Source organism: Primulina eburnea, chromosome 1 (assembly GCF_022965805.1).
Source record: "Primulina eburnea isolate SZY01 chromosome 1, ASM2296580v1, whole genome shotgun sequence".
Classification (NCBI taxonomy): domain Eukaryota; kingdom Viridiplantae; phylum Streptophyta; class Magnoliopsida; order Lamiales; family Gesneriaceae; genus Primulina; species Primulina eburnea.
In genome coordinates, this window is record NC_133101.1 from 57708782 (window position 1) to 57722385 (window position 13604).

Below are 13604 nucleotides of genomic sequence, written 5' to 3' on the forward strand. Positions count from 1 at the left end.
TTACTTCCAGTTATAATTAGTCCTTCCAAAACATGGTTTTACGAGCCTTGTCACGATCAATCTAGTACCATTGCATAATCCAAGAGAATGATCTATGTTCCGCAGCAACATAACCGGATTTCCAACCTTCAAATTTAACTCGTGATTCGGTACTCCAGAACATCTTATTCCATTTAAGAATTCAGGGGTATGCAAATCATTCAGCAGATCAACATTTCTATCTGACTGGCACGTCGTATCAGAACTTAAATACAACCGTCCTTCTAAATGGTTTAGAGATATCATGTATTCATTTATGGACTGAACGACATCAAGTGTTGGTGCCAAAATAGCTCTTTGCTGAAAATATGCATTATTGTTGAAATTGTTGTCTAAAGACGGATACGTACTCTCAACTATTGCTGCAATAGAATCATTGCAATCTTTGATCAAAAGTTCATCAGGAATATCTATGGTCGCATAACCGTCATTCTGTTCTACAATTTCTCCAATTTTTCCATCTCCTGTATTAGCAATCCAATCTGAAATTTTTTTTATTTTAGCACATTCTTCATCAGAACCTAAATTCTGTAATCGCATATTTTTTGTCAATCTCAAAACTATACAGTGTCTCCAAAGATATGAAGAATTGATAGTGGCGTGAACAATATCTTGCCTACTGCCTTTTGGAATAACAGGCAATATTTGTCGAAAATCGCCACCAAAAACAACTGTTTTGCCTCCAAAAGGCAAATGATGGCTCGAAGGATTGACAAATCTCATTATATCTTTCATGCTTTTATCCAAAGCTTCAAAACAAAACTTATGCGTCATTGGAGCCTCATCCCAAATGATAAGTTTAGATTTTACAATAAGCTCTGCAAGATGACTCCCTTGTTTGATATTGCATGTTGATTCTCCATTGGGATTAAATGGAATTGCAAAACGGGAATGAGCAGTTCTTCCACCAGGCAGCAGAAGAGATGCTATGGCACTGGATGCCACATTCAAGACAATTTCCCCCTTCGATCTCAAGTATGCAGACAGAGTCTTCCAGACAAATGTTTTTCCAGTACCTCCATATCCATATACAAAGAATACTTCTCCCTTATTTGAAACAACTGCTTTCATTATTGTATCATATACATGACGCTGCTCGGAGTTCAAATTATCAATGAGTTTATCATGTTGTTCCGATAAAGATCTTCTGTCAAACCGCAACTCGTCATATATAAGTTTATTTGGTGAAGACTGAAAATATTGATCACTGGGAAAATGCATTGATTGGAATTCACGTAAACTCTTTCCATAGCTTTGCAGTAGTTTTTCAATTTCAACCAATGCATAACTTCTAATTTCATCCTCATTTAATTCCAATTCTACAAAAGAAAAATAGAGATATATAAATAAATATGTGTGTGTGTGTGTGTGTGTGTGTAAACATATATAAAAAATTTATTAATTCATGCATACCTTGGTGTTGCAGCAAGTGTGAGGCCCAAGCCCTGGAGCCCAATTACAACCTTGGCCCAACTTTGCCCTAGGTATATAAAACTTATAACCCTTCACTTTTCACATTCTACACTACGTTAAAAAATATATAATTCTCTCAACTCCCAACTCTCTCAAGTTTTCTTGGAGTCAACTTCGATTTCAAGACTAGCAAAAGATAGTAAGTGGAACGTATATTTTCCTGATATGTATAATATTTATCTTCATGGTGTGTTAAGATTGAATCTATGATGTATTGCATGTTGATCATTTTCAACAAATATTTTTGATAATGTCTTGATCTTGTTTGTGACCTTGTCTAGTAGGGTAAACTAGACTCTTACGATCCAGTCTGGGGAGTTAAGCCAGACATTCATGATCCAATCTGGGGAGTTAAGCCAGATAAATATGATCTGGTCTGGGGAGTTAAGCCAGATATTATGATCCCAACTGGGGAGTTAAACCAGATATTATGATCCAATCTGGGGAGTTAAGCCAGATATTTGATATTGATTGTTTTATGTTTTAGATCTACTTGTGAATAAGTTTCTAAAGATATGATCTAGTGATAAGACAAATGTTATAATGTTTCTTTTTAAAACTTGAAGATATGCTCCCTCCAATTACTGAGTGACGACCATATCACTCACCCCTTACATTTTATTTCAGATGAGAATGAGATAGAAGAGCAGGAATCAGCTGAATTTTGGGGATGGTGATTGGGCTAGACAATTTATAATCATTTGTTTTTGAATAAGTTGTGAACATTAGACTTGTTCTTCTGTCATTGGTTTTGTAAGACAATGAATTATTTGAATAAATTCTACTTTGGAATAAGACTGTTGTTTAGGCTTAGTGTTCTTGGTTTATTTAATTATTGAATTTTTAAGAACATTGCCGATGTTCATGCCATGCATCTCGGGGCGTGACATTTTAGTGGTATCAGAGCAATAGGTTCATAATCTTGATGGGAAATTTAAGTTACCTTAAGAAGATCGAATTTTGGGAATCAGTAGTTCGAAGCAATATCAGAATAAAATTTTATTAATTTAAATTTGTAACTAGTGAGGATAAGAAAAATCAAATTTTGGTTAGATGTGATAGGATTTGGTGGTTGATATCTTTGGGATTTATGGAGTCACACGTGTCCTTTATTATATCAAATTCAGTTGAGAACATATGTGTAACGTCCCGTAATTTGGACTGCGTATAAACAATGCATAATTCCTAGTAATTTAATTGCTTGAGTATTTAAATTCTTTTCTTTGAATTTATTTATTTTACGCAGTAGTTTAATCGTCATCTTTTCAGTATATAAGTGAGGCCGGTCTGGAGATGGAGTATTGAGATAAATTAATAAAGTCATGTTTAATTATTTTATGCATTTTATGCATAATTCATGCATGATAGGATTTGCTTCACGAAATTTTAAAAGTTCGTGCATTAGAATTTTAAGTTGCATTTCACGTTCGAGCGAGGATCAGAGACCGGAAAATTTTCAGAAAATTATTTTATTACATGATTTGTTTTTATAAATTAAGTTAAAGAATTTTTAACTGTATTTTACAAAAAGGGGAATTTTTGGGGTATTTTTACCCGCAGGACTTTATTTTTAACGGTACGCAAATTTTATCGAATCGGGGGACTTTTTAAGGGTTCGGCTAATATTTTCAAAACCTTTTCAACACGAAATATTTTTCGAGAGTGGGTTTGGGCTTATTGGGCCTACTTTGAGTTTATAGGGCTTAATTATCCTTTTTAACTTTTAAATTAAACAATATAGGCCCATAAATACATTTGTTATCTATATAATTAACCTTAAACACCATTAACCCTAAACCTAATCTCCCGCCGCCCACCCCTCCAATCAGGAACCCTCTTCGTGAATTGCAGCAGCCAAAGAATTCGGTGCATTCATTTCTTCAAACTCAAGCTTCTACTCTACATCTCGGTTGCTTCCCCTCGAGTGTTTGTGCATCAAATATTTAATCAAGGCACGCTTTTACTCTTTTTCTGCATCATTCACGCCATATTTACGTTTAATGTGTGTTGTAACATGTAGAAACTTTCGATCCAGTAGCTGCACATGAGGATGTGTCGGTGTTGTTGTGTTTCATGCATTTCCACATTTACTGCTCACGTTTTCGGATCTTGGTGCAAAGGGCTGCGACCCTGGATTGTTTAGGGACTGCTGGTGATGTCAAGGAATGGTCTTGGAGGCTTAGAACTTTCGGCAGATTGTACAGGCTGAAGGGCCGAGAGAAAGGATTGGGTTGGGTGGCTCGATCTTGGGTTTCAGCGTGCAGGGTAGACCAGCGCCGCAGGGACCTCTCCGAGGCTTAGACCAGACCCTTGGGGGTCTGAGAAGAGGCTTAGAGGGGCTCGGTCTGTGCTGGATTTGTCCCGAGCGCTGTAGATCGAGAAAGAAGGAGACGGGCTCGGTTTGGTCGTTTTGGTTTGATAAGCAAACTGATGGGAGGAACGGCGGTGCATGGGCTTGAACTAAGCTATGTTTCAGACCTTTTAAAGTCTAGGAAGATGTTGGGATTAAGTCACGGGTGGCTGGTTAAGAGAGAGGCGCGATCCTTGTAAGTTTTGTTTGATCGAGAGATGACATGCTATTATATATTGTTGGGGTTTTGGTTAGTACAGAAACTTTAAGACTCGATTAGGCATGGTTTAGGACCTTCATTAAGGCTTAATCGGTGAGACCTACAAGCTGGACACGTTGTGGTAGAAGGTGCACCAAATTGTTAAATGGATTTGAGACAAGTGTTGGAGAATAATGGTTAAAGGGTGGGCCGAGAGTTTTTATTAAAAGGGGTAGGGTGCTAACCGAAAACCTTCTGGAATTTGAGGGTATAATTTAAGTAGTACTATATGGTTTAGAATGACTTGTTAAGTTATGGTGAAAGTTTGGGAAAATTTTGGTTAAGATTCGGTCTGTTTCGGGTTAAAAATCGAGACCCCGATCCAAGTTTTAAAACAAATAGACTAAGTTGGTTTTTGGGCTCGAGTTTACGACTAGGAATACTTATAAAAATATTTTGGATATTTTAAGGAGTTTGGTAAGCTTCGGGTCAATTTTAGAGGTCCAGGGTTGAAACGATAATTTTTTTGGTTTCCAGGGGCAAAATGGTCATTTTGCACCCGGGGTGAGATTTTTGTCCTAGCAGCGCCCTGAGCACGAATCATAATATTTTTAAATGTTCATGCATCACGTTTACGATTTTTTTTATGCTATTATAATAATTATGGTGCATGCTTAATTTAAAGGAATTAAGTGAGGAAGTGAAGAGCACTCCGTCTTCGCCGCGCCGCGTCGTTATTTTGTTTGTTTTCAGTCAAAACAAACCAAGGCATGTTTATATCTTCTTTCACTCTTCAATCAAGCCATATAGATATTTTTAAATATCGCAAGTACATGATTTTAATACAAGATATTTCAGTATGCGATTTAATTATATTACGTGCATTAAATAGAAAATGATTATTTTTGAGATTTATGCGATATGGCTTGTGGTTCATTCACTATGTGGGAGCATTATTTTTACGGTCGCCAGTGACCGCTCAATTCAGGTTGGTACCATCGGGTCTTCAGTGACCGCTCAGTTCAGGTTGGTACCATCGGGTCTTCAGTGACCGCCAGCTCAGTTCCAGGCTCCCCGGTAGTCAGTTACCGATCAGTTCAGCTTAGTGCAGTGGCCACAGGCGTAAAACATAATCTCAACAGAAAATTTTACCAGTTATTTCAGTACAGGCTCCAAGGAGCAAATATTTTTACTATGATTATCAGTTCAGTTATGCACGTATTATAATTGCTCAGATCAGTTTATTTTCAGCATGATTACAGATCATTTTCAGTATGCCTCACGACATGATATTTTATCCCATGCATATTTTACTTCAGATTTTATTCGTTACCTGCGATATATGCATGCTGAGTCTTTAGGCTCACTAGACTTGATTGTTGTAGGTACTGATGAGATCAGGGCCGAGGGCGGGGACCAGTGAGCCAGCTTGGGTCGGCAGTAGTGGCACCCGAGGACCTCAGTGCAGCAGTTGCTACTTTATTTCTCAAACAATATTTTTATCAGTCGTTGAATAATTTTAAATTGTGATTTTTGGCAACTTTATTTATTTCCTTCCGCTGCGATATTTTAAACTTTGACTTGGATTTATCAGTTGATTTATGAACGAGGAAATTTCAGTTATTTTAAAAGAAAATTTTAAATTTTCCGCAAATTTTCAAGCAAGCAGTTTCAGGGCCTTCACAGTTGGTATCAGAGCCTATGTTCTTGTAAAGGGTTACACTACTACTGACCACGAGAAGCTCACGATATCACGTCTTCGGTCTGTAAGTTTTACATTTCAGCATTTCATTTAAAGCATGAATTATTTTGACAGCATGCTTCCATGAAATAGTTTACGATCAGATTTTCAGTATTTCAGTGTTCGTTTGAAAATAAATTATGGAATTATGCACGTTGGTTACGTTTGGAATTGGACATATCTAAGAATCCGAATGTTGGGCTTTAGGAGAAATTGAAAATGATTTGACTATATTCAGTTGTACTGATGCCCCCCTTGTGAGTCATAAGTTAATCTTGAAAATTATGAATGCTTTTGAGAAAAGAAATTATCGATGGTTCTTGGTTGCTAGTCGAATAAATTTTTGAGGATTTTTATATAAGCAATAGCAATTTGAAGACTACGACAATATTTAGGATAATAAATGTACAATTTGGAGAACTGTAAGGGTCAGATTGCAATTTTCAAAAATTTTAAAGAGTAAATGCGAACTTTTGAGGAACACTTGGGATTTTAAGTATTTATAGAAATGTAAGACGTGTTATGGGAATTAATTTTGGGTTTAATAAACTTAAGGCTACTGAGCCTTATGATACAGGAAATCTATAAAATGAAATTGGGAATACTGAGGACTCATGGGTAATTGTGGAATTTCGAGATTTAATGAAAAATTGGATGATAGGAATTTTCGGTTATTTAGGCTCGAAGGAAATATAGAATATTTAGATATTTTAGTTATACTGTTATAATGAATGGTAATCAAGAACATTGTAGGATGAATCAATCTTAGGCGTAAAAATTTAAGCGTTAGTGAATAATGTTGTGGCAAATTAAGAAATTTAAAGTGATGACGATTTAAGGTAAATTTGATCGGTTAGTTAAGTTATAAGAATAAACATTGAGTTAGTAAATTATTGGGAACGTAAGTTGATGTGTCACAAGTGTTAGTGATCATGATCTTAACAGTTAAGATTATACCTTGTGAGAATTTAAAATTTTTCAAAGTTGGGTACAATGAGGGTTAGTTTAATCGATAGACCAACGCAAGAGGTGAGGTAGACACCTTGTCTTGGGAAATGTTGGAAGTCATTAACAAACTTGGGACTAAACGGATATATTTATTGGGATTATTTTATTCAAAGCTATTTGGATTAGGTAAGTTTGAATTTCAAATTTATGGAATATTTGTTCATACGGAATTCTGGGGAAATAAAAACAAAAGAAAATTTGTTGTGTTCAATATAAGTTATCAATGGATGAATATTAAGATTTTTATCGAGTAAGAAATCTAAAATTTTGATATGAGAATTCTAGAATTTTATGGGTTATAAGTGAAGTTGGTTTATTAGAATTAGTCCAACATTAACATGGGGTGACTTAGTAAGTTTTATACGCTAGTACTAATTAAGCCTTAAGGATACATAAGAATGCGACATTCGTTTCAATGATGGAAGTCCAAGGGTCGTAGGCCTCAACTTTAATTGAGAAAATAATAGTTTAAGCATGTAATTGGAACTCGAAAGGCTTTAAAATTTAGGTAAAATGTCAATGTTGTATAATTGGGTTTATGAATTAACGTTACTCGAGGTATAAGAAATTGCAACAATTTTACATTCGGGATGTACTCGTAAATAATTAAGTTATGGAAGTTTAGTGCCGTAAGATAGAGATTCGATTCAAGAAACTTAGCCTAATATTATTATGAGATTGAGATAAGGTTTAACAGTTAAGCGTATAATCGAGGATATGAATCGATCAGTAAATTTTGGTGCTAAGGTTTCTTAGAGTGAAATACATAAATACAAATGTAAGAGATCAATGAACATCACGGGTACACTATAAGAAAAGTAAGACGCAATAAAATTCGGACTGTCATTTCTAATATTGGTAATTTTGAGAAAAGTTGAAATTCGAGGTTATAGAAAATAGAGCTAAGTTACTATAAGTCGTTTTAAGTTGCGATTCGCAAACGAGATTTTGTTAGGCAATTTAATTAGGATTGAAGAAACGTAAGGACAGCACAGCAATTATTTTATCAGAGTAGCGCATCGGAAGCGTGGAATATTGGAATATTAGAACTAAGTTTAAACTTCGTGATTATCAAGGATAAGCGAATTTCGGGGACGAAATTCAATTTAAGGGGGGAGAGATTGTAACGTCCCGTAATTTGGACTGCGTATAAACCATGCATAATTCCTAGTAATTTAATTGCTTGAGTATTTAAATTATTTTCTTTGAATTTATTTATTTTACGCAGTAGTTTAATCGTCATCTTTTCAGTATATAAGTGAGGCCGGTCTGGAGATGGAGTATTGAGATAAATTAATAAAGTCATGTTTAATTATTTTATGCATTTTATGCATAATTCATGCATGATAGGATTTGCTTCACGAAATTTTAAAAGTTCGTGCATTAGAATTTTAAGTTGCATTTCACGTTCGAGCGAGGATCAGAGACCGGAAAATTTTCAGAAAATTATTTTATTACATGATTTGTTTTTATAAATTAAGTTAAAGCATTTTTAACTGTATTTTACAAAAAGGGGAATTTTTGGGGTATTTTTACCCGCAAGACTTTATTTTTAACGGTACGCAAATTTTATCGAATCGGGGGACTTTTTCAGGGTTCGGCTAATATTTTCAAAACCTTTTCAACACGAAATATTTTTCGAGAGTGGGTTTGGGCTTATTGGGCCTACTTTGAGTTTATAGGGCTTAATTATCCTTTTTAACTTTTAAATTAAACAATATAGGCCCATAAATACATTTGTTATCTATATAATTAACCTTAAACACCATTAACCCTAAACCTAATCTCCCATCAGCCGCCCACCCCTCCAATCAGGAACCCTCTTCGTGAATTGCAGCAGCCAAAGAATTCGGTGCATTCATTTCTTCAAACTCAAGCTTCTACTCTACATCTCGGTTGCTTTCCCTCGAGTGTTTGTGCATCAAATATTTAATCAAGGCACGCTTTTACTCTTTTTCTGCATCATTCACGCCATATTTACGTTTAATGTGTGTTGTAACATGTAGAAACTTTCGATCCAGTAGCTGCACATGAGGATGTGTCGGTGTTGTTGTGTTTCATGCATTTCCACATTTACTGCTCACGTTTTCGGATCTTGGTTCAAAGGGCTGCGACCCTGGATTGTTTAGGGACTGCTGGTGATGTCAAGGAATGGTCTTGGAGGCTTAGAACTTTCGGCAGATTGTACAGGCTGAAGGGCCGAGAGAAAGGATTGGGTTGGGTGGCTCGATCTTGGGTTTCAGCGTGCAGGGTAGACCAGCGCCGCAGGGACCTCTCCGAGGCTTAGACCAGACCCTTGGGGGTCTGAGAAGAGGCTTAGAGGGGCTCGGTCTGTGCTGGATTTGTCCCGAGCGCTGTAGATCGAGAAAGAAGGAGACGGGCTCGGTTTGGTCGTTTTGGTTTGATAAGCAAACTGATGGGAGGAACGGCGGTGCATGGGCTTGAACTAAGCTATGTTTCAGACCTTTTAAAGTCTAGGAAGATGTTGGGATTAAGTCACGGGTGGCTGGTTAAGAGAGAGGCGCGATCCTTGTAAGTTTTGTTTGATCGAGAGATGACATGCTATTATATATTGTTGGGGTTTTGGTTAGTACAGAAACTTTAAGACTCGATTAGGCATGGTTTAGGACCTTCATTAAGGCTTAATCGGTGAGACCTACAAGCTGGACACGTTGTGGTAGAAGGTGCACCAAATTGTTAAATGGATTTGAGACAAGTGTTGGAGAATAATGGTTAAAGGGTGGGCCGAGAGTTTTTATTAAAAGGGGTAGGGTGCTAACCGAAAACCTTCTGGAATTTGAGGGTATAATTTAAGTGGTACTATATGGTTTAGAATGACTTGTTAAGTTATGGTGAAAGTTTGGGAAAATTTTGGTTAAGATTCGGTCTGTTTCGGGTTAAAAATCGAGACCCCGATCCAAGTTTTAAAACAAATAGACTAAGTTGGTTTTTGGGCTCGAGTTTACGACTAGGAATACTTATAAAAATATTTTGGATATTTTAAGGAGTTTGGTAAGCTTCGGGTCAATTTTAGAGGTCCAGGGTTGAAACGATAATTTTTTTGGTTTCCAGGGGCAAAATGGTCATTTTGCACCCGGGGTGAGATTTTTGTCCTAGCAGCGCCCTGAGCACGAATCATAATATTTTTAAATGTTCATGCATCACGTTTACGATTTTTTTTATGCTATTATAATAATTATGGTGCATGCTTAATTTAAAGGAATTAAGTGAGGAAGTGAAGAGCACTCCGTCTCCGCCGCGCCGCGTCGTTATTTTGTTTGTTTTCAGTCAAAACAAACCAAGGCATGTTTATATCTTCTTTCACTCTTCAATCAAGCCATATAGATATTTTTAAATATCGCAAGTACATGATTTTAATACAAGATATTTCAGTATGCGATTTAATTATATTACGTGCATTAAATAGAAAATGATTATTTTTGAGATTTATGCGATATGGCTTGTGGTTCATTCACTATGTGGGAGCATTATTTTTACGGTCGCCAGTGGCCGCTCAGTTCAGGTTGGTACCATCGGGTCTTCAGTGACCGCTCAGTTCAGGTTGGTACCATCGGGTCTTCAGTGACCGCCAGCTCAGTTCCAGGCTCCCCGGTAGTCAGTTACCGATCAGTTCAGCTTAGTGCAGTGGCCACAGGCGTAAAACATAATCTCAACAGAAAATTTTACCAGTTATTTCAGTACAGGCTCCAAGGAGCAAATATTTTTACTATGATTATCAGTTCAGTTATGCACGTATTATAATTGCTCAGATCAGTTTATTTTCAGCATGATTACAGATCATTTTCAGTATGCCTCACGACATGATATTTTACCCCATGCATATTTTACTTCAGATTTTATTCGTTACCTGCGATATATGCATGCTGAGTCTTTAGGCTCACTAGACTTGATTGTTGTAGGTACTGATGAGGTCAGGGCCGAGGGCGGGGACCAGTGAGCCAGCTTGGGTCGGTAGTAGTGGCACCCGAGGACCTCAGTGCAGCAGTTGCTACTTTATTTCTCAAACAATATTTTTATCAGTCGTTGAATAATTTTAAATTGTGATTTTTGACAACTTTATTTATTTCCTTCCGCTGCGATATTTTAAACTTTGACTTGGATTTATCAGTTGATTTATGAACGAGGAAATTTCAGTTATTTTAAAAGAAAATTTTAAATTTTCCGCAAATTTTCAAGCAAGCAGTTTCAGGGCCTTCACAGTTGGTATCAGAGCCTATGTTCTTGTAAAGGGTTACACTACTACTGACCACGAGAAGCTCACGATATCACGTCTTCGGTCTGTAAGTTTTACATTTCAGCATTTCATTTAAAGCATGAATTATTTTGACAGCATGCTTCCATGAAATAGTTTACGATCAGATTTTCAGTATTTCAGTGTTCGTTTGAAAATAAATTATGGAATTATGCACGTTGGTTACGTTTGGAATTGGACATATCTAAGAATCCGAATGTTGGGCTTTAGGAGAAATTGAAAATGATTTGACTATATTCAGTTGTACTGATGCCCCCCTTGTGAGTCATAAGTTAATCTTGAAAATTATGAATGCTTTTGAGAAAAGAAATTATCGATGGTTCTTGGTTGCTAGTCGAATAAATTTTTGAGGATTTTTATATAAGCAATAGCAATTTGAAGACTACGACAATATTTAGAATAATAAATGTACAATTTGGAGAACTGTAAGGGTCAGATTGCAATTTTCAAAAATTTTAAGGAGTAAATGCGAACTTTTGAGGAACACTTGGGTTTTAAGTATTTATAGAAATGTAAGACGTGTTATGGGAATTAATTTTGGGTTTAATAAACTTAAGGCTACTGAGCCTTATGATACAGGAAATCTATAAAATGAAATTGGGAATACTGAGGACTCATGGGTAATTGTGGAATTTCGAGATTTAATGAAAAATTGGATGATAGGAATTTTCGGTTATTTAGGCTCGAAGGAAATATAGAATATTTAGATATTTTAGTTATACTGTTATAATGAATGGTAATCAAGAACATTGTAGGATGAATCAATCTTAGGCGTAAAAATTTAAGCGTTAGTGAATAATGTTGTGGCAAATTAAGAAATTTAAAGTGATGACGATTTAAGGTAAATTTGATCGGTTAGTTAAGTTATAAGAATAAACATTGAGTTAGTAAATTATTGGGAACGTAAGTTGATGTGTCACAAGTGTTAGTGATCATGATCTTAACAGTTAAGATTATACCTTGTGAGAATTTAAAATTTTTCAAAGTTGGGTACAATGAGGGTTAGTTTAATCGATAGACCAACGCAAGAGGTGAGGTAGACACCTTGTCTTGGGAAATGTTGGAAGTCATTAACAAACTTGGGACTAAACGGATATATTTATTGGGATTATTTTATTCAAAGCTATTTGGATTAGGTAAGTTTGAATTTCAAATTTATGGAATATTTGTTCATACGGAATTCTGGGGAAATAAAAACAAAAGAAAATTTGTTGTGTTCAATATAAGTTATCAATGGATGAATATTAAGATTTTTATCGAGTAAGAAATCTAAAATTTTGATATGGGAATTCTAGAATTTTATGGGTTATAAGTGAAGTTGGTTTATTAGAATTAGTCCAACATTAACATGGGGTGACTTAGTAAGTTTTATACGCTAGTACTAATTAAGCCTTAAGGATACATAAGAATGCGACATTCGTTTCAATGATGGAAGTCCAAGGGTCGTAGGCCTCAACTTTAATTGAGAAAATAATAGTTTAAGCATGTAATTGGAACTCGAAAGGCTTTAAAATTTAGGTAAAATGTCAATGTTGTATAATTGGGTTTATGAATTAACGTTACTCGAGGTATAAGAAATTGCAACAATTTTACATTCGAGATGTACTCGTAAATAATTAAGTTATGGAAGTTTAGTGCCGTAAGATAGAGATTCGATTCAAGAAACTTAGCCTAATATTATTATGAGATTGAGATAAGGTTTAACAGTTAAGCGTATAATCGAGGATATGAATCGATCAGTAAATTTTGGTGCTAAGGTTTCTTAGAGTGAAATACATAAATACAAATGTAAGAGATCAATGAACATCACGGGTACACTATAAGAAAAGTAAGACGCAATAAAATTCGGACTGTCATTTCTAATATTGGTAATTTTGAGAAAAGTTGAAATTCGAGGTTATAGAAAATAGAGCTAAGTTACTATAAGTCGTTTTAAGTTGCGATTCGCAAACGAGATTTTGTTAGGCAATTTAATTAGGATTGAAGAAACGTAAGGACATCACAGCAATTATTTTATCAGAGTAGCGCATCGGAAGCGTGGAATATTGGAATATTAGAACTAAGTTTAAACTTCGTGATTATCAAGGATAAGCGAATTTCGGGGACGAAATTCAATTTAAGGGGGAGAGATTGTAACGTCCCGTAATTTGGACTGCGTATAAACCATGCATAATTCCTAGTAATTTAATTGCTTGAGTATTTAAATTCTTTTCTTTGAATTTATTTATTTTACGCAGTAGTTTAATCGTCATCTTTTCAGTATATAAGTGAGGCCGGTCTGGAGATGGAGTATTGAGATAAATTAATAAAGTCATGTTTAATTATTTTATGCATTTTATGCATAATTCATGCATGATAGGATTTGCTTCACGAAATTTTAAAAGTTCGTGCATTAGAATTTTAAGTTGCATTTCACGTTCGAGCGAGGATCAGAGACCGGAAAATTTTCAGAAAATTATTTTATTACATGATTTGTTTTTATAAATTAAGTTAAAGCATTTTTAACTGTATTTTACAAAAA

General features: G+C 35.5%; 1 protein-coding gene across 1 annotated transcript; it reads right to left on the reverse strand.

The window, feature by feature from the left end:
* LOC140808850 (uncharacterized) lies at positions 1-1110 on the reverse strand. The gene has a single exon (XM_073166157.1). The coding sequence runs from the start codon at positions 1108-1110 to the stop codon at positions 1-3; it is 1110 nt and encodes a 369-aa protein (XP_073022258.1).
* Between the last annotated feature and the right edge of the window lie 12494 nt (positions 1111-13604).

What these genes read in the sequence shown, in the direction of transcription:
- LOC140808850 (XM_073166157.1), bottom strand. Translation starts at nt 1,110, where the DNA reads ATGAAAGCAGTTGTTTCAAATAAGGGAGAAGTATTCTTTGTATATGGA.